General features: G+C 43.8%; 1 protein-coding gene across 6 annotated transcripts in view; it reads left to right on the top strand.

The window, feature by feature from the left end:
* The window catches only part of rasal2 (RAS protein activator like 2), a 70,448-nt gene that overhangs the window by 7,297 nt on the left and 41,040 nt on the right, over nucleotides 1-22,111 (top strand). For 2 of the 6 annotated variants that reach the window (XR_007038555.1, XM_047367068.1), the window contains exon 1: nucleotides 8,807-9,392. The exons of 1 other annotated variant lie outside the window; for it this stretch is intronic. Coding sequence is in view for 4 of the 5 variants with exons in the window: in XM_047367068.1 (XP_047223024.1) it covers nucleotides 8,954-9,392 (439 nt within the window). In the remaining variant the exon portion in view is untranslated. Of the gene's footprint in view, nucleotides 1-8,805; nucleotides 9,393-22,111 lie in introns of those variants that run through there. 3 more of the 6 variants (XM_047367070.1, XM_047367069.1, XM_047367067.1) reach the window with 3 other exon arrangements.

The following is a 22,111-nucleotide window of genomic DNA, read 5'->3' as shown; positions in this document are numbered from 1 at the left end:
TGGATTTTATGGCTCCATGAGGGCCTCCAGCAGGATTCCTGAGGGCGGTTGCTCCCTCTGATGGTGTCCAGCGGCAGATCTGTTCATAGCTGGCAGCTATTTTTAGTTAGTTTCCAGCAGGAAGTGGATGAGAGGTGGACAACGTGACGCCTGATAGAGGGTCATCATGTCTCTGGCTGAGAAACTGATGATCTAATCCATGACATCATCACAGACAGGAAGTGAGGTGAGGCAGCTGCTGGACAGAGAACATGATTCTCAGACTCTTTTAAAGGTAAAGTTTAAAATCCTCTCATTAGTCCTCTTTACCTTATCGAGCTGCAGGGCCTGGATCAGAACTGTCCAGAACTTTACAGAATCTCCTTAAACTGCAGCTTGGAGAACATGTTGAGGGTGTTTTTGACCTGCTCAGAACACGAGGAACATCTAATCCATGATCAAGATTTTCTTAAGAAAATAATGGCAGTTTTCACATTTTAAATGATTTCATTTGGTTCCTGAGGAGCAAATTCTGTGGAGCTGCTTAGAACCTTAACTGAAATAATCACGTTAAGAAGTTTGGCGGCGTTCCAGCTTGTTCTTCTGTAGAACATACAGGTCCCTTTCTGAAAGTTACAGGTCCCTTTCTGAAAGTTACAGGTCACTTTCTGAAAGTTACAGGTCCCTTTCTGAAAGTTACAGGTCACTTTCTGAAAGTTACAGGTCCCTTTCTGAAAGTTACAGGTCCCTTTCTGAAAGTTACAGGTCACTTTCTGAACGTTACAGGTCACTTTCTGAAAGTTACAGGTCCCTTTCTGAAAGTTACAGGTCACTTTCTGAAAGTTACAGGTCCTTTTCTGAAAGTTACAGGTCCCTTTCTGAAAGTTACAGGTCACTTTCTGAACATTACAGGTCCCTTTCTGAAAGTTACAGGTCACTTTCTGAAAGTTACAGGTCCCTTTCTGAAAGTTACAGGTCACTTTCTGAAAGTTACAGGTCCCTTTCTGAAAGTTACAGGTCCCTTTCTGAAAGTTACAGGTCACTTTCTGAAAGTTACAGGTCACTTTCTGAAAGTTACAGGTCACTTTCTGAAAGTTACAGGTCCCTTTCTGAAAGCTACAGGTCACTTTCTGAAAGTTACAGGTCCCTTTCTGAAAGTTACAGGTCCCTTTCTGAAAGTTACAGATCCCTTTCTGAAAGTTACAGGTCCCTTTCTGAAAGTTACAGGTCCCTTTCTGAAAGTTACAGGTCACTTTCTGAAAGTTACAGGTCCCTTTCTGAAAGTTACAGGTCCCTTTCTGAAAGTTACAGGTCACTTTCTGAACGTTACAGGTCACTTTCTGAAAGTTACAGGTCCCTTTCTGAAAGTTACAGGTCACTTTCTGAAAGTTACAGGTCCTTTTCTGAAAGTTACAGGTCCCTTTCTGAAAGTTACAGGTCACTTTCTGAACATTACAGGTCCCTTTCTGAAAGTTACAGGTCCCTTTCTGAAAGTTACAGGTCACTTTCTGAAAGTTACAGGTCCCTTTCTGAAAGTTACAGGTCACTTTCTGAAAGTTACAGGTCCCTTTCTGAAAGTTACAGGTCCCTTTCTGAAAGTTACAGGTCACTTTCTGAACGTTACAGGTCACTTTCTGAAAGTTACAGGTCCCTTTCTGAAAGTTACAGGTCACTTTCTGAAAGTTACAGGTCCTTTTCTGAAAGTTACAGGTCCCTTTCTGAAAGTTACAGGTCACTTTCTGAACATTACAGGTCCCTTTCTGAAAGTTACAGGTCACTTTCTGAAAGTTACAGGTCCCTTTCTGAAAGTTACAGGTCACTTTCTGAAAGTTACAGGTCCCTTTCTGAAAGTTACAGGTCCCTTTCTGAAAGTTACAGGTCACTTTCTGAAAGTTACAGGTCACTTTCTGAAAGTTACAGGTCACTTTCTGAAAGTTACAGGTCCCTTTCTGAAAGCTACAGGTCACTTTCTGAAAGTTACAGGTCCCTTTCTGAAAGTTACAGGTCCCTTTCTGAAAGTTACAGATCCCTTTCTGAAAGTTACAGGTCCCTTTCTGAAAGTTACAGGTCCCTTTCTGAAAGTTACAGGTCACTTTCTGAAAGTTACAGGTCCCTTTCTGAAAGTTACAGGTCCCTTTCTGAAAGTTACAGGTCACTTTCTGAACGTTACAGGTCACTTTCTGAAAGTTACAGGTCCCTTTCTGAAAGTTACAGGTCACTTTCTGAAAGTTACAGGTCCTTTTCTGAAAGTTACAGGTCCCTTTCTGAAAGTTACAGGTCACTTTCTGAACATTACAGGTCCCTTTCTGAAAGTTACAGGTCCCTTTCTGAAAGTTACAGGTCACTTTCTGAAAGTTACAGGTCCCTTTCTGAAAGTTACAGGTCACTTTCTGAAAGTTACAGGTCCCTTTCTGAAAGTTACAGGTCCCTTTCTGAAAGTTACAGGTCACTTTCTGAAAGTTACAGGTCACTTTCTGAAAGTTACAGGTCACTTTCTGAAAGTTACAGGTCCCTTTCTGAAAGATACAGGTCACTTTCTGAAAGTTACAGGTCCCTTTCTGAAAGTTACAGGTCCCTTTCTGAAAGTTACAGATCCCTTTCTGAAAGTTACAGGTCCCTTTCTGAAAGTTACAGGTCCCTTTCTGAAAGTTACAGGTCACTTTCTGAAAGTTACAGGTCACTTTCTGAAAGTTACAGGTCACTTTCTGAAAGTTACAGGTGACTTTCTGAAAGTTACAGGTCCCTTTCTGAAAGTTACAGGTCTCTTTCTGAAAGTTACAGGTCCCTTTCTGAAAGCTACAGGTCACTTTCTGAAAGTTACAGGTCCCTTTCTGAAAGTTACAGGTCCCTTTCTGAAAGTTACAGGTCCCTTTCTGAAAGTTACAAGTCACTTTCTGAAAGTTACAGGTCCCTTTCTGAAAGCTACAGGTCCCTTTCTGAAATTTACAGGTCCCTTTCTGAAAGCTACAGGTCCCTTTCTGAAAGTTACAGGTCCCTTTCTGAAAGTTACAGGTCACTTTCTGAAAGCTACAGGTCCCTTTCTGAAAGTTACAGGTCCCTTTCTGAAAGTTACAGGTCCCTTTCTGAAAGTTACAGGTCCCTTTCTGAAAGTTACAAGTCACTTTCTGAAAGTTACAGGTCCCTTTCTGAAAGCTACAGGTCCCTTTCTGAAAGTTACAGGTCCCTTTCTGAAAGCTACAGGTCCCTTTCTGAAAGTTACAGGTCACTTTCCCCAAGTCAAAGGATGCTCTCCTGGAACTTGAACCCTACACCCGTCCGTCTGCTCTGAATTTAAAATCAGTAGAACAAGAAAAGCGTTTACTTTGCTGAACTTTCATGGTACTTTTGGGAGGTCACAGGTTACTTCTAGTGCCTGCTGGTGACCTGTTATGTGTAAGATTTCCTGAACTGACAGGATTAACGTCTCAGATATTAACGGTTCCTCTAACATCCAGGGTACCTTTAGGGTTCAGCCTAGATCATGAGGTGTAGCTTCATATTTCTCTGAACCAACAGGGTCCAATTCGCCATTGTACTTCCTAGGATTTACAGGTTACTTTCCAGAACCTAAACGTTTCTTCAGCCCTTGCTTACCTTTTGGTTTGTGAGAAAGAAACCTGTAAGTTCTGGACACGTTCTGGAAGAAGAATCATGCCTTGCTGTTAAATAAATCAAATGTATTTAATGTGATTTGAAGAGAATCAGAGAACGTCTGGATCTCAAGGCTGAGAATCTTTTCTGTTTTTGGGTTTTGAATGAAGACATTTCCAAACTCTAGCTTTCGGTTTTTCCTGATCTGGAGCGTTTGTTGAATAGTATGTGGATCCAGGGGGACAATCCAAGTCAGGCTTTCCTGTTGGGTCTGGATGAGACTGAGGAACATTAACGTTGCCTTTGAGCTGCTGTTGTATAGGTTTGATGATGGAGTCTGAAATGTTGGCTATTTTTCCAGGTTTCCAGGCTCGTTCTGCTGCTCCTGCCTGGTCGTTGGTCCCGGTGATTTTCATGGGCTGGAATGTTCTGTTTCCGGGCTCCCGGCCAGGAAATGAATGAGATTCCAGTTGTAGGTCAGGCCCGGGCTGCCGTGCGTGTCTGTGTGTTGATGTAACCAGAGCTGATTGAGCTGATTGGAGCAGCTCAATCAGAACAGGAACCAGAATCTTTAAAATAAACAAGATTTATGATTTCACCAGCAGATGAACTCGCTGTAGTTCCCATGAAGTTTCCAGTAAAAAGAGAAGTTCTGATGGGGGTGGGCTCAGTGTTCAGTCTGACTCGCTGATATTTTTACTCTGTTTCCAGGAAATGATCCGACTCCTTGATACTACGGCTCTTCCTGTTTTCATCTTCATTTCTGATTTTTATGCTTCAAAAAGCAGAAATGATGAAGTTTATGGGAATATTTTTAAAGATGTCACACCTCAGGGTTCTGCTGTCAGGGTCACATGGATCATCATTAGGAAAACCCAGTTGGTTCAGCCGGACTGTAACTGGCTGAAGCAGATTCCAGGTCTGAGCAGAGTTCTTTCAGAGGGTTTTCAGTTTTGACCAATTTATTGAAGAGGAAAATTATCAGATATTTTAGTTCTGGACCTGCAGATCAAGGGAAAATTGATGGATTGGTACGCGGACCAGTCTGGACTCTCAGATCAGACCTGCTGGTTTCTGTAAATGATAGCCGGGTCGAGGTGGAGATGTTAAGCCCGTTTCTGCAGCTAAACCATCGAGTCTTTGTTGAAGTTGAGGTTTGGTTCTAGTTTTGGTTCATTTTCTGGACCCCAGTTGAAGATGGGAGAGACACTGGAAAAGGGATTCAGGATGTTTTTGTTGGAATTGTGTGATTGATGCACATTTCCATCGCTCTGCCATGTTTCCCACATAATGATGACGCACAAATCTCCTGAAATGTTTGGGCCTAGCATACCTTCCATCCAAGCAGTTACAATTGGGACTCGGTTAATTGTGCAGCTGAGGAAGCGTCAACGGGTTCATATTTTAAGATGAGCTTGTTACCTCCATCCCTCCCTTCTGGGTGCTCTCTTAGATGTTTATGCATTATTCTTTAAAGGTGGACTGCAGAGAGATGGAAACGTCCGGCGTTGTCTGACATGTTCCCAGCTAAGGCTGCAGGTGTGAAATTCCTGATCCGAGAGGTGGGAATTAGAGGGTGACACGGGAGTGGATTTTCTCTCCTGTCCCATCCCAATCCCAAGCCAGCATAACGAAAAAAATCCTGTCCCATCCCAGTCCTGGTAAATTGACTCCCACTCCTGTGACTCTCCCATTTTAGTTTTCTTCATTTAGTCTTTTGGTAATTTCTTTCTTTGAAGGACCAGTTAGGTCCCTGTTTTTAGTTGTAGTAAAGGCCAGTTAAAGTAAAAAGAATAATAATGAAGAAATAATAAAATATTAAACAAGGAAACAGACCATGTCTATCTTAGCTGAATAAACAAAATGTACATAGTTGTATTTTACTTATTTATTAAGTGATTGTTTCCTTTGAACAATGACATTACTTTTATGTTTCAAGTTGCTGAAAAGAAAGAAAAATGCACCTAGTAAGAGAACTGTACTTGTTGAACAAAAGTATAAAAAGACAGCCCTGGTCCTCAGGGACCTCTTCTCTGCAAGTTTTAGATGTGTGTCTGCTCCAGAACACCTGATTTAAATTCTGACATGACCTCCTATACAGGCATCAAGAATGGAGGGTCAAACTGGACAAAATTAATACAATAAAATCATCATTAAATAAATAAATGTTGTGAATGTCCCATAAGTGAAGTAAATGTAACATGAAATAAATGTAACATTAAATGTGCCATTAAATTAAAGGTACCATTTATTTATTTAATACATCATTAGAAACAATAAATGTACCGTTATATCATGAAATGGACTATTATGCAATTAAATGTGCCACTGAATAATTAAGTATAATTTTAAAGACGACATGATGTAATTAGTGGTACACTTAATATTTAATGATGTATTACATAAATTGTACATTTAATGGTACATTCAATTTTTTTCTATTTCACAACATATTTATTTAATATCTTCTCTTAATGAAGCCTTTCTACGAGGTCCTCGAGGGGACATGGGGGATTTTTTCTTTTTTGTGTCCCCAAGCAATAGTCTTTGCGTTATTTCGCAATACTTTGTGGGATAGTTTCCAAACCAGATAACTGCAAAAATGAAACAAACACTACACCCATTTTGAGATTTATTGAGTTTTATTTTGAAATCGGCCTTAAATAAAATGATCTTCAAATCAGACTAAAAGACAGTTTTTATCCACAAGCTGTCAAACAAACCACTGAACAATAATACTGCACGAAACCACATCTGTGACACTTTATTTCCTTATTACTGCTGCATGATGGGTACTTTTTTATTGAAAGCCATTAGTGTTTTTGTTTTTATCGTGATTTGAAAGGTTCTTCTAATCCTAAGCATTTTATCGCATTGTTTACAGCGTGTTAACCTGCATATGATAAATAAATCATATCAATGACATATCAGTGTTTGTTTTATGAGCAGTTTATCATCTGTGCTGTTGCTCCAAAATGCCGAACGCAAAAGTATTGCGTGGAGACGCAAAATAAATAAATTCCCCCATGTCCCTTCTTGGGCTTCCGTACCTTTCCCCTCTACTGTGGCAAAGACTCTTAAATCTTTAGTGCAGCAGTTTTGTTGGTCAGATGAGACTTGATACATGATGGTACTTTTGGTTTGATGAATGAAGAGAAGCAGGACTGATTTAATCCAGAATCTGTCTTACAAGTGTCCCTTAATCTCTGGTGAACTTGATTACAACTAAATACGTTTTACAAGCAGCAGACTGCGTGTTAACATCAACTCTCCTGAACTTCGGTAATATTTGTGACTTTCCTGTCAGCTCTACGAGTTTAATAGATAAGTCCTTATTTCTGACTTTACGTTACAAATCCAATTTTACCACGTCCAGTTCTCCACCTGCGTTTGTTCCCTCCATTCTGAACGCAGGTGGAAAACATCGAGCAGAAGCACTGTTGACTTGTGGGTCGTGTAGTTCTTTTGACTCGCATTATAGTTTAGGCTTCTTGGAAAAAACTACACAATGGCGGCGTCGATTCAAGTTTTTTTTTCTTAAAGTTTATAACAAAGTCTCAGTTTTACATTTCTAAAGACAATTGATCCTAGTTTATTTCCCTCCTATTGGTTAGCTCCCGCTCCAGTCTGCTCCAGTTCATGTTTTATCCTGTACCGTCCCAATCACGTGATCTTTACTGATGCTGTCTCCCGTCCCGTGGGATTCCCGAAAAAATGTCAGCCTCTAGTGGGAATGATTTCTGGCAGGTTTGTGTTCTCTGTGGACTCAATGTTTTTAAAATCTTCTTGGCTGAAACCAGCAGGAGTTGTTGGGCAATGGAGCGTCTGAGCGAGCAGGAACATGTTCGTGGATGACGGTTCTGTCTTATTAGAACATTTAGTGGTTCGGGTCCTGTTCTGCTCAGACACATCTGTCATTCTGGTCTTTTGGGTTATCAGTCATCTGAAATCTTCAGAGTGAAGCATTAATAAATGATGTGAAGGTGTCTTGTTCTGCTTCAGTGTTTCTCGGTCTGAATGAATCATTTATCAGCTGAAGAATTTCTGATTTTCCCCGATGTTTGGATAAAAGTGTCACTGTCGAACATCATGATCTTCTTGACTCTCTGAACTCCTCGTCGGCACCGCCTGGTGGACTTGGCTCTGGTCGGGATTCTTCACATAATCCTCACCAGGTCTTAACTCTGACCCAGATGCAGCGTCCAGGACACCAGCCGCTCCGTTATCCAATAAACTCTAAATGTGGGTCAGTAAGCAGAGAGCTTTTCACAGCCTCGACCTGCTCCAGCCCCACAGGACAACTGGTGGGTTTACTGGGAGCCCTGGGGTTGGACTTGTGGAATAGCTCGTTCCTCCTCCTTTCGCAGGTTTGATTTATGTTGAAATGAGAAGATGTGTTGATGGTTAATCCTTCTTCAGTTTATGTTTGGAGCATGATGGAGGCATGATGCTGAGGTGGAGCAGAGGACATCCCTTGGTACCAACCATAAACCAGGTGGTTCACCTGCTCTGATTGCCTCCTGGACCTGGTACTCTGGGAGGAGACCCTGGAGTAGACTGACAACTGGAGAAACTACATTTCCCTTCTGACCTAGGAACGAGCCAGGAATCCCCAGAAGGACCTGGAAAGTGCTGCTGGGTTTTTAGGGGTTTCTCTCCGGACCTGGTACCTCTGTGACCTGATCCCAGACAAGCAGATGACAGTTTAACTGGACTCCATGCGATTCTTAAAGCCAGTTTCAGGAAGAACAAAGACTGGATCTTCTGGAGAAGCAGCAGATGGGCTGTGAGATGAGTGAGTGTGTTGGCTTAATAAAGAGACTGAATGTTATCATACACACCCACACACAAACAACACACACACACCAGATCAGTCAGAAGTTGTGTGTTTGTGGTGTGACAAAATTATCATTTCTGAGGTAAAACCACACAGGGTTCTGGTATTCTGTAGAAATCCTGGTCTCTGCTGGTTCTGGAGTCTGTGGAGCAGAATGGACCCTCTCGGTCTGATTCCAGGTAGAGTTTTGGACCCCGGCTCCTGGAATGAACCGACCTGAGAGGTCTGATTGGGACCTCCACTGTAAACGGCTCAGAGTACCGAGCCTTAAACCAGTTTCACTTCTGACAGGAAACCACAGTCTGCTGGTTTGCTGTTTGCTGCCCTCTGATTGGCTGAAGCTCTGTCTTCATCTGACACTGACTTCCTCCCAGGAAGACGTTCGCTCACAGCCTGTTGAGGAACAGCAGCATGACGACGACTTGAGGACTCCATCGAGCTTGCATCAGAACCCTGCTGTTGCATTTAAATCATGAACCAGCTAGAACCCGACTGTAGAACCAGCGGAGGTGCTACTTCCTGAACCAAGGCCGTCTGTTCTGGACCATGAATGGAAGTGGAATTTCCCCTGAGGGCCACGAGGGCCCAGTTCAGCCTGGTCTGTATCGCTGGCACCATTACAGAAAGCCCTGGAGGGTGTTTGAGCCTCAGCCAGGTCCTGAGCAGCCATTGGATCGATACCAGTGGAGAATGTCAGAAGACCAGAACCTGGAGCGCCCTTACCTGTTTGGCCTCCTGAGAACCAGCACTTTGCCACGGCCGCAGAACCAGAATCCGGACCTGAACAAGCATGGATCTCTGCACAGGATCATTCCCTTCTTCCGGTCCATGTCTGAACCAGGAGCCACCTCTGGCTCGCAGGGAACGCTGCTCAGGAAAGCCGGATCGGATGCGGAGCACAGAGCACCGTCCGTCAGCAGTTTTATCGGCACACTGTCGCGCAGGATCAGCCGGGTTCTGAGAGATGAGCCAGAACCAGAGTCCGGTAGGAGAGTACAGCCGCTTCACGTTTATGTTTGCTTGTGTGACGATCAGTTGGAGCTCTGAGGAGGAAGAACTACTTCTCAGAATAAATATGAGCTGATGGTTTAGCCGTCCTGTTCCTGTTTACGTGCATCTGCACGCCTTTTCAGAACCAAGCTGATTCGCAGAGGTCCTGAACCTTCAGATCCTGCAAATATTCTGTTATATTTTAGATTTCCTACATGGATATCTCACACACACACACGCCTATGTGATGCTTTATTTTAATGCACAAATCTGCTTCATCCAATAAAACCTGCTGCTCTGATTTTAAATCATTTTAATCTACAAGAAAGATAAAAATCTTCACCAAAATGCTGCAGAAACAGAAATAAAAGCAACTAAACGCGATCAAAAAGCTTTGAATTCACATGAAGAGAAAAAATCTTTCTCCCTCCAGCTTTTTTCCACACTGGAAACGTTCTTCAGATGGGATGGAAACTCTTCTTCATCTCCTCATCGTCATGTCCATTTGCTCTTGGAAAAATCTTTTGATTCAATGTTTAGTTTTTGATTTAAATTTTTTTGATTTGATTGAGCCTAGAGGACAGATGAATGTTTCTGAGGTGTTCCGTTAAACGTCCGTCTCAAGTGGGACATGTCTACTGTGGGACGTACCGGAGCTGGTGATACTCATGTCAGATGGAGCACCTCAGCTGACCTGTTAATGTGGAGGAGCAGCAGATCTACTCCAAGCTCTCCCTGGATGAGGGAGCTCCTTTCTTTCTCTTTAAGGCAGAGCCCAGCCAGCCTACGAGGAAGCTCATACCAGCTGCTCCTATCAAGGATCTGGTTCTTTCAGTCCGGGTCCATGTTTCATTACTATGGGTCAGAGTTGGATCGTAGATGGAGCAGTACATCCAGAGCTTCACCTTCCAGCTCTTTCTCCCCACCACGGACTGGGGGTAACCCATTTAGGCTGGGCGGTTGGCTGCAGCTACAGAAGTTCTTTAAAGGAGGCTGAGGTGTGAACGAGGAAACAAGAGGCAGCGGTTTCAGTTTTCGTGTGAATATTATGATGGAAAAAAACTAAACAGAAATAGAATAATTGATTACAAAGTGCAACATTTTCATTTCAAAATATCCATGATCAAAGTCTATAGTTTTAGTTCATTATTTCACCATCTGTGAATCCGTGGGATAATTCTTTGACCCGAAAAAAACCCGACCTAAAGGGCAGAAATACACATTATTAATTTATAAATTAATTGTTAATACATATTAAGTATTTCCATTAAAAATAGAATAACCAACTGTCTTAAAATATTCAATGTATGCATAAGACATGTTTAAATGCAAACTGTAAAAACAATTCATTTTAAATATTGATGTTATGATAATGACAGGACCCATCATTCAAATGTATTGGACATGTCAATCAACTATGACTTAATTATAACCAACGAAAATTATTAATTCAGAATCATGGTTCAAATCAAGAATAAATCAAAATGCACTTTTAATAATTTCAGTAATTATCAAAAATTCAATAATTTCATTTCAAGCCTTTCAAAAATGTTCAAGCAGAGGAAAAACAAGATATTGTTGAATATTGATAAGTTTAAATAAATATGTAGCAACGTTCCTTTCCATTGATTTCCAATAGTTACAAACGCACTCATAACTGGAGATGAAGCCTGATCCATCTAGTCCTCTCTGGGTCCATCCTACCATCACATAGGAACACCAGATACTGGGATTCATCCAGCTGATTAAAACTTAACCTTCAACCTTCAGAACCTTTTTCAGGTTGAACCGTCTTGCTGAGACCAGTGACCTCCATTCTGCACCTCTCCTGGCCTGTTCAGGCACCAGTTGATGTGGTTAATAGTAGTTAACCAGCTGGTTTAACTGGACTGCAGCGACACAGTGGATGTTTCTGTTCCTCAGAACTCATACACATATTTCTGACTCCGTGTTTCATGTAGGAGCCTGAACATGTTCCTGCAGCGCTGTTGGCCCACACCTCAGCGGTGCTTACCAGCCAGAACGGACCGTCCCTTTAAATCAGCCCATTGTTCCCCCTGCACGCTCTGCAGACTGCAAGCACAGCGTAAATCATCATGTACAGACAAATCAGATACTTGAGGCTTTCACAGAACTGGCCGTGAAACTTCCAACTTCTATTCCTCCTCTGGTTAACCTCTGACCTTAAATCCAAGCTGTGGTGAACCCAACAGTTACAGTCTGAGGGTTGTGTTTCCCTCCTCCATCTGAAACCCTACACTAATCCATCATCCTTGAACAGGGAAGATGTAGGTTATCGGTCGGCATGCCAACAGCCTCTGGAGCTGTTCTGTGAGGAGAAACGTCGGTTTGATCAAGGATTTAGAAGATCTAATTGATTTGCTCTGAGCCTTTGGTCATGTGAGAAGGAAGGTCGGCGCTGGGGCGGGAGGTATCACATGTCCTGCTCATGTGACGGTTATCTGCAGGGAGATAGAGCAGATTCAGTAACTTCAACCTCGAAATGATTCATCCCAACATAATCCAAGCTTCTCTGACACCAGGTGAACTTGTACATGACTGGAAACAACATTTTCCATCCAGTTTGCTCAGGTTCTGACAAAAATGAAACCACATCATGGCTTGAAGGTTAGCTCTGGATGGTCTTTGCTGCAGAAAAGCTGCCCATCGTCCTGCTGTTTGTGGTTCTTTGATAAATGATGTCAGGAAGAAGACTAACATGGCACCTGCTTTGCCTCTGCAGAGGTTTCTTTGCACACAGGAGACAAAAAGTTTGACTTTTTCTATTTTCCTTTCAAGCAATAAGACTCCTCTAGTTGTCCTGATCAAAGGTTCTCCTTTCAGAAGGTCTTTAAAAGTTTTATTTAGACTTGGTCTGTTTGTTTTTTTTGTTTCAGTAGATGATGGTTGCAGCTCTCAGGTCCTTCCTCCGGTTGTTGGTCGATTATTTCACAATGTTTTAAAATCTACAAGATTTCTCGTGTTTTTAATGCAGATGTTAGCATGCTACCTGTGCTATCTGTTGTATTTTCCTGACTAACTTTAGCCTTATTAAAGTCTGCATGCTAGCTGTGTTATCTGGAGTATTTTGGTGCTAACTTTAGCACAGAGAATAGGGAAATACGTCACACTGCATTGCATTGTGGGATTGTTTAGGCCTTACTGTCAGCTCTGCAGACTGCAGTATGTAGACTGCGTTGGGAGAAAGAGACCCGGTGACAGAAACCAGAAGAATATGGAGAGAAATGTCAAAGAAGGGTGGTTGTATTTATTGTGGCTACAGCCTGTAATCTTGACATAATGAGGCTTTTAAACGGGTCGGATCTATATGAGCTTCCAGGACAAGGAGGGATCTTGTTCTGCTGCAGATTTGAACGTTTTGTTGACATTCTATCAGTTATCTGGAAACACACTAAAAATATCAAATACAGTTAATTTGTTGGTTTGTTTCATCTCTGGGTACAGAGCGCATGATTACGAACTCAACTCAAGTTTCCACCGTACCCTTTCTAAATCTTTACTTATGTGCGTGTTGCTTACCCCTGCTGAGGTTTTTTGTACTACTTCAGACTCTATTCTGCTAAGAATAGAGTTTGAAATAGGATTTTTTTCCCTTCCTATCTTACTTTACCTAAATGTGTGATTTCATTACTTTTTTATACATTTTTAGTTTTATCAGGATTACCAGCGAAAACCAAACATTATTAGTAACTTGGACTTTAGCTGCTCTTACACCAATGACCCAGCTTTCTTAGTTAGACTACAATGAACTGTTATGACTTAGTTCAACTTCAGTACCAGTAAAAGCAATATATTATTAGTACCTGAAAATGTGGATTAAAGCTGTTTTGAACCAGTGACTCAGCTTCACTAGTTAGAATTTATTGAAATGATGAGACTATTAATATTATCATCTTCTTTTAGCAAAAGACGCTTTATTATTAAGAGTGGCTCGGAACCAATTTCTACCAGTAAACTTGGAAGGATTATTAATTATTATTACTCCCAAGGATTATTAGTGTCATTTGATTTGTTTTTCTGTGTTTATTTATTTTCTTTGTGATTGTATTGTAATTGTTCTTCCTCATATACAGCGCTTTGAATGTCTTGTTACTGAAAAGAGCTTTATAAATAAACTTACCTTACCTTACGTTACCTTCAAAAACTAAATAATTATAACTCTTGGATGGTTTCTATGCTCATTACTTTGTCTCACTTCTAATTTAGAGCAGTTTTAGAGCATCTCCAGGACATAAGGTGGCCAAAGCTCAGACAGTAGTAACATGTTTCCATGATGGAATATAATTTGGTCTTCATCATGTTGAATCACTTGGTGATAAACTTTCCTTATGAAGTCCAGAATTAGCCATGTTCTGGGTTTCTGGTATCTAACTCAAGATGAGTAATGCTGGGATCTGAACCTCAGAACACAAATCTTTATCTGATGTCGAAGCCTAGATCTGCCGTAGGGGGCGTCGGTGGCTCAGGGCTTTGTCCTGTAACTGGTAGGTTGCCGGTCCATCCGTCTTAGTCGTTGTGTCCTTGGGCAAGACACTTCACCTTCCTTGCCTGCTGATGGTGGTCAGAGGGCTGGTGGTGCTGATTGTATGGCAGCCCCACTTCTGTCAGTCTGGCCCAGGGCAGCCTAAGCTACAATGTAGCGACTGTCAGTGTGTGACTGTGTGGACAACTGGTTGTGGTGTAAAGCACTTTGGAGTCCTCTGGCTTGATCAAGCGTTGTACAAGAGCAGACCATTTACCATATACCATAGTCCTACACAGCAGTTGCAGCTAGCTTAGCCCCCAACATGGTGTTGGGCTGCGGTGCAGCATAATGATTCCAATACTTACGTTAGCTAGCTAACTGTGTTATCTATGTTAAAATAATCACACTGTTGGATAGCTTGCTTTTCTTTGGTGCTGTCCATGCTAACATTAGCATTCCAACCATGTTAGCTTTGGTGTTTTTTGTGTTAATATTTACATGCTGTTAGCTAACTTTGTTATCTCTGAGATACTAATTTTAACGTTAGCATGCTGATGTTAGCATGCTAACTGTTATTGTTGGCAGACTGATGTTAGCTTTGTAATCTTTCGTATTTTGGCTAACATTAGCAATATTTAGTATTTTAATGCTAACTCTAGCCCACTAATGTTAGCATGCTTTTCATGCTAACATTAGTATGCTAATGTTAGTGTGCCAACTTTGTTGTCTTTGGTATATTCAGTTTGATTTGGACTGAAGTGGATTCTGTATACCTGGACATGAAGTGGACATGTTGGTTTGGAAGCTGCCTTCAGGTGGCATGTTGTTGGTGATTTATGAACTGAACTGAACTGAATCAGGTCGGTTAGGACCTGTAGTGAGCTTGTGAGAAGGTTTGAGCAGGTAGAAAATGTGTGGGTCCAACGGGTCCTGGGTGGAACGCCACGGGAGAGTGTCCATGACATGTGGCCCATCACCATGGCTTGGAGATTGGGAATTTAAAGCAGGACTGTCCATCCTGGCCTCCTGCCTAGTCACTGACCTGTTTTCACTCTCATTAGCATGATGATGTTTCCTTCTCCACTCTGCTGCTTTGAGTTATTGCTTTGTTCTCAGTGGTTCAGCTGCTTCAGTTAAGCCCAAAATTATGTTTACCTCTGGCAGATTTGACTTTAAAATATTCATTATTCAATGCAGACGGTTCTGATCGGAAATAAGATTTCTTAAAGGTTATCTCAGAGTATCAGTATTGGAAATAATAATTAAAGTGTTTTTATTTACATTTGAATAAAAATTGAGTTTGACATTAGGTCTACCCTTTGCAACCGTTGATCAGCGTTACAGTAATCCAACCCTTCTTGCTCCTCAGCAGCATTTGGCCCGTTTCTTCTGGCCGCTCCAGAACGTTAATATTACTTCCAGTCAGAAGAAACATGTTGGTGAAAATAAAGGATTAGTTTAACTTTAAATCTGCCGGGGGTATGAATACTTGTGGGCTTAACTATAACTATATTTATACTTGCATCACGTCTCAGTTGTCCTTTATTCACATTTTCAACACAAAGCAAGAAACACTTGTTCTGATCAGGATCAGGAAGGGGGAAATGCAGCGGATTTCTCTGTAAATGTGTTTGAAATGGACGATAAACTGGTTTTAAGTCCCTTACTGGTGAATAATGGACAGCTTCTCTGGATCTTTATGACGTTCTTATGGCACCAGTGAGGTGATGTAACCCGGGAGTGATTCTGATTCTGTCCCGTCTCTGCAGGCTGATCCAGAGCTTTAACCTGAGCAGCGAATCAGCAGCAGACAGCAGGGATACCTCTGTGCTGGTTCTGCTTTGGGTCGGTTTATAGTAAACATGTGAAGAGAGACGCTCTGTGAGGGTTTTCTCCAGGCTGCAGCAGGGCATTCTGGGTAATAAAAACCACAGAGTTCTCACTTCTCCTCACAGACAGAGGTCTGAGTCAGCTGCTGCTGCTGATTTCATGAGAAAACCGAGCCTTTTTAGGTCTGTTTGTTTCCACAGCTGCTCCCTCACACTCCGTCCACTGTGGGAATCTGTTGCTGCCTGGTTCTGGTAGCTCCGAGGTTCTGGTTCCAAAGCAGAGAGGTGAAGCTCAAACTGGGAATGGTGGACAGGAATGCCTGGCTGAATTCCTTTTGTATGTAAATGATCCTTTCACAATAAAAGCCTGTGCAGGAACAAAGGGAGCCCTGGGCTCATTGACCTTCCAGATTCTGGTGGGAACGTTGGGAACGTTGGGATTCCTGCTGTCAGATGCATTAATGAGAACACGCTTTGTTAAGTGAGCCAATCAGATCTCTCCATCTCTGTTTTCACTCTCAGGAGGATGATGATGCCTACTCCTCCTCCTCCTCTTCCTCCTGAGGTTAGATTCTTTAAGTTCTGTTTTATCCTGAAGGCCTGATTGTTGGAATGTTCTTGCTGCTGTCCTTCTGGGAACATTGAAGGGATTCTGATCCGAACTCAGAGGTCCATACCTGAGTTCTCTGTTATGGTGCCCCCTGCTGGTCCCGCTTCGGCTTCTCTCTTTCTCTTCAAACCGGACGAGAAATACATCTCAGCGTATGTTTCTCTTCTCTGAGGTTTGTTGGACCTCAGAATGGATCAGAACCGTCATTAATGTTCTCCACTGCTCCTTCCTGTGAACACATCGGTTCTACTTCAGCTCCCTCAGATCTTTGTGGTGTCCTCTCTGCTCCGCTGCTCCTGTCAGCCTGATCCGAGGTGACGCCAGCGTTCACCTCTGACCCCTGAAAGTGCCCCTGCCCCCCCATCCATCCATCCAGGCTGCAGCAGCGACTGGCAGCTGAGGGACAGAACCTGCTTTGTAGCTGCAGACGCTGCTGATGTTAGCAGGTTTAAATATTGAACAGAACCGATGGAGCCGCTGACAGAGAGCTTTTATAAAAGGTTCTGATATTTTCTCCCTGGTTTGTTCTGTTAAAGAGGCAGAACCTGATTCTGATTCTGGTTCATCTTCAGCTCAGCCGTTGGTGTCTCTGTTCAATCAGGTGGAAAATCTGGTTCAGAACAAAGAAGTAAAGATTTTAAACTAGATCGATTTTAGCAAAACAGTGAAAATATCATTTTATCTGTAACTAAATGTCTGCTTTGGTCCGGTTCTGGCTAAGTTCTAAGAAATGTCAGGCTCACATATATACATACACCTCCTGATAATTGGATAAAGGGCTTCTGTGGGTGGTTTTCATGGAGGTTATCTTTGTCATGTTTTTACTGTCATAAAAATGTGGATTAATAGAAACAACCAGAAACTCTTCATGATGATGCTTTCTAACCCAGACCGAAGGTCCTGTTGGGTCGGTTCCTTTTATGGGTTCTATGAGAGGAGCGATAGGCGTCAGTATCTTTAAAATCAGATTAAATGTTGCTGTAACATTTTGCTGCTTAATGTCACTCTTTAATAATTGTTCTGGTTTTTCTTTGGTTCTTGGGAGCAGAACCTGTGATTCACCTGAGCTCCTCCAAACATTCATCACGTCATCATGTCACTGGCCCGGTTTGGTTCTTCTTCTGCAGTATTTGAGAAATGATGCAGAGACTTTTCTAACTGGTTTAGATCTACAGTTTTCCTTCTGAGATCTTCACTGAGGTCTTCTGACCTTCCCATCATTCTTGGTGTCCTTCAGCCCACTGGGTCGTACTGCTGCCAGCTGCAGCTGGTCCTGGTCACCAAGCTGTGGGAAATCAGACCTTATAGGGTGGAGGGCAGTAAGTTCTTCTCGCATTTGTGTCTGCTGTAAACCCGGTTCTGTTCAGATGGGGACAGAAACAGGAGCGCCAGTAAACCCAGTTTCAGGACAGGCTGTGATTGAATGGAAAACTTTCAGTTTGTGCTGGGTTAGAACTGGTCACCACAGAGGTAATGGTTTTATACTGGGTGGTTTTATTCCCACCACGGAGGTCCAGTTCACCCAGTCTAGGTGTTTACAGGGATGTGGTGTGATCTGGGTCTGCTGGTTTCTCTAACATCATGCAGTCTGATAAGGTCTGCTGGGTCAGGGAACCTTTAGGATCCGATAGGTTTCTGTTTGAGATCTTCTCCCATGATGGCAGAGGTTCTGAACTGTCTCTGTGTTTAGAATCAAACCAGAACTCATTCTGCACCACAGTTTGCTGCTTTTAGAAGCTTCATCTGTTTCAGTTGGAGCAGAAGTTCATCGAACTAAAGCAGCTCAGAAACTGCTGAAATGTTTCTGGAGTGGAGGAATCTGCAGCTGACCTCTTGGTGTGATTTCATTATGCTACCCTGAACCCTGAACCCTGAACCCTGCTGTGGGATTCACCTGCAGTTCACGGCTGTTTGGGTCAGTCATCTCCACCGACACAGAGGGGGTCGGTGAAAATGTTCTACATTGTTCTACGTCAGATTTTGTACTGATGCGTCTACTCTGTGTCCTGAAGGAGTGTGAGAGGAAAAGACGGAGGAAATGTACCCCCTCCCTGTCTGTCCGTCCGTCCGTTTGCAAAATATCTGAAAAAGTTCTGAACGGATTTGGATGAATTTTTCAGACAAGGTGCACATTACAACAAGGAACAGATGGTGGCGATGCGGAGCACCATCTGGATCCAGGATTCTTTTAAGGATTCTTCATCAGAGGCAGACCAGGGTGCGATAATGGAGTTGGTTGCTCACCCTGTCAGCAGCTGACATGCGGTGGCCAGAGGTCATTAAGAGTAGAACATCATTGACTCTGTTGCCTTGGCGATGGCCTGCTTTTCTACTTCATTCTTTCTTAGATAAAATGGTCTAAAACCAGTTCTTCCAGTTTGGTTCTCTCTGCTGACATAGACTGAATCTGAATTTACTGTGAATCTGCTCTCAATCACCTGTTTCCATCTAAAGAACCGTCATCTATTTTCTGCTTTGATTTGATCATTATTTCAGCAACGCCTTCATGTAAAACAGTCTGGATATGAGGGGAAATAATGTCTCAGTTATCTTTGTGCCTGAAGAAGCGGCTGTGCAGACACAATCAACCTTTAGGTCTTACATTCAGGAGTTACCTGTAAATGCTTGGATGTGACGGCCTGACCACATGGTGTGCACAACAGACAACGAGAACCTTCAGTCTCCAGATGTTTCCTCCTAAATAAAACGGTGATCGGTGTCTGCAGAGAGCCAAGCTCCTCTAGGTTTCTCAGGGAGAAACTGGCTCGTTAAATTTGAAACCACCACACTGGTCCAGGAGACCTCCAGCATCAGCTGGTGCCTGAGGAGGACAGGTCCTCACCGTGGGTTACTGTGGGTCTGTGTCACTGTGGGTGTGACACCCCCGCTCCAGTTCAACGGTCTCATCTTGATAAAGCAAAGATGTGATGTTGCTGCGTCCTGATTGGCCGGGGGCTGCTGTGTTTACAGGTTGCCGTGGCAACGTGTGCAGGTCTGCAGACAAAGCAGCCTCTGTTGTCCCGTCCATTCAGGAGCTGTTAACCCTTCGGGAGATCTCAGACGTTCCACGTTCTCTCAGGGAATACCAGAGATAATACCAGAGCAGATCAGACTGGGAGCAGAATCTGGTACCAGTAAACCCAGTACCAGCTGCCTCTAGGGGAATCTGAAGCCTTTAGGTCACAGGAGAGTTACGGGTTTTATTCCCTGAGTTTGTCCTGCAGGCAGCATTTCTCAGGTCATATTTCCCATATTTTGTGAGATGGAGACGGGGCTGAATCCAGATGTTCATGCAACCGAGCTTCCACCTGCTCCACCACAGCATTCCCAGCTCAATATCAGGAACATTTCAGCTTCGTAGGAATTTAGATACTTGCTTGAACTGCATGTTGTGGTTCTGTTACAGAAGCACACCAAGCAGAACCTCCAACCTGCTGAGAAGAAACATCAGGCCTGCTGACCCCTCTGGTTCTCCATTAGAGCCAATCTGGAGCCGCAGTTTTCCCGCTGGTGGGCCCACCTACTCTAGAACCTGATCCCTGTGGATCCTGATCCGGTTTCATGTAACCACAAACAAACAAACAGCTTCAGAGGAATTACAGACAAGCTGTGGAGTCTCGGTGGGTGTGGGTGAGGACAGGTGGAGGGCTCACTCCGCCCTCACCCATTCCTTCGCAGGCTCGGCTGGAGTCGAGTTTCTCTACTTGAATCCCATGCTACTGGAGACCGATCAAAGAACTCCCCTGCCCCGAACCCTGCAGGTGTTCTGCCTTGCTCATGGGCCTCCGGAACGTTTGGGTTTTAACCGTCCACCAGGACCAACTTTTATTTTAAAGCACGTTTAATGTTTCATCAGAACCAAACGAATAAAACATTTAAATCCCAGCGGGAACTTTGAGGAACATCTCGCAGTGTTCCTGACCCGCAGCAGGACAGCAGATACAGAATCAGAGATCACAGAACAAACTGTTCGAGTAGGTCCACTTCATTCTGCAGCTTCTGTTCTGTTGGAGGTTGTGTTGGGTTTCTACTGGGTGGACTGGACCTGGGTCTGAGGGATAGGGTCTGGAGAAGAATGCTAGGACCAGGGACAGATGGATTGGACCCTATGGTGGATAGATCAGGCCCGGGACGGATTGGACCTGGGACGGATGGATTGGACCCTATGGTGGATAGATCAGGCCCGGGACGGATTGGACCTGGGACGGATGGATTGGACCTGAGACAAATGGATTGGACCTGGGACGGACGGATTGGACCCTATGGTGGATAGATCAGGCCTAGGAAGGATTGGACCTGGTATGAGTAGACAGTGTTGTCGGTGCTGCAGCAGGATGCTCTTTCAGGAGTTACGTGGGACCTGCAGCAGTCCTGTCTCTGCTTCCCGTCTTTGTTCGGCTCTGAGGCGTCCACATGTCTCAACTGTGGGAGCGGACCTTGGATCAGCTAATTATCCGAGCCGGAGTCCCAGAAGACAGAACCGGAGCAGTTACTGGTGGCTGTGGTGCCGGCTGAAGTCCCTCTGCGCTGCAGCAGGTGCGACTCTCTGCGTGTCTCCAGGGTTTCCGGATGAATTATTGCAGAGCCAGAAATAACCTGCTGAAAGTGGAGATCTTCCCAGCTGCTGTCTGCTCCGTCAGATCTGCTGCTGGACCGGACCAGAGTGCAGAGTTCCTGCAGCAGCTGTCTGCTCCCTGACATCCTCAGATGTTTCAACTGTTTGTGTGGTTCTGTCAGAAAGAATAAAGATTATAATGTGTCGGTCCTTCATGTTTGCTGGTTCTTCCTGTGTGGTTCTGCAGTTCTGTGAATGTTGTTGCTGTAAAAGCTGCAGAGAAGAACAACCTGACTGCTTCCTTCCACTAACTCCTCCATCAGCTCTATGAGGAGCAGGGATCTTCTCTGCAGTCTGATGTCCATCAGAACCAGTGGACATGACTGTGTGTGAGTGTTTACTCAGCCACTCAGACGCTCAATGATCCCACACAATCAAGAGAAGTGAAAGCACCATGTGTTTGCCCTCAGAGCTGCAGACAAACAGAGCGGAGCTTTGTTGGACCGACACAGAGGCCGCCTCAGAGAGGACGGCCGGTCTGGACTCATACTTTTTAAAGGGACAGGCCGCCTGTTTTCACCCTGCAGGACCCGCCTCTGGACAGTATCTGGTCTTCCTGCTGCAGCTTCCATTTTCCTGTTGCTCTAACACACTGTGACGTGACCTCTGACCTCTGCTGAGGCTGCTCGCTGTGAGGCGTCGGCTCAGATCATCGTCACCTTCAACTTAAACCACCATCCTCCCACCTGCAGAGTGACAGCACCCTCTGCTGAAGAAACACCAGCTCTGCATCCTCGGCTTTCTGCTCTGTTACTCAGAGTCCTGGTCCAAAGCCACCTGATTCAGAGCCATCAATACAGAACCATGCATAAAATGTTCTGGTTCTGACTTGTCCTTCAAAGGGTGGGAAAAACTCTAAATGTTCCTGATGTTGGATCACAGGAAAACTCTCTGCTTTCTGGAAAAAGATGCCAGATGACTGGGAGAAACCCAGTTAGACCACAACCTGGTGTCTGAACCAATCCTGGTCCAAGTCTGGGAAGAACAGTTTTCCACTGCGTTTCCTAAAGGAATACTGGACTCTTCCATGGAAGCTCCTGTAGGTTCAGTGAGGAACCTGCAGGAGAACCGGATCATTGGACTGTTATTGGAGCAAGGGATCCATAAGCAACGATTACAAACAGACTGACTGCTTATTTTTAGTTTGGACCTGCTGTGGTCGCTGCATCATGAC

Source organism: Girardinichthys multiradiatus, chromosome 6 (genome assembly GCF_021462225.1).
Source record: "Girardinichthys multiradiatus isolate DD_20200921_A chromosome 6, DD_fGirMul_XY1, whole genome shotgun sequence".
Taxonomy (NCBI): Eukaryota; Metazoa; Chordata; class Actinopteri; order Cyprinodontiformes; family Goodeidae; genus Girardinichthys; species Girardinichthys multiradiatus.
This window is presented reverse-complemented; position numbering and strand designations above follow the sequence as displayed.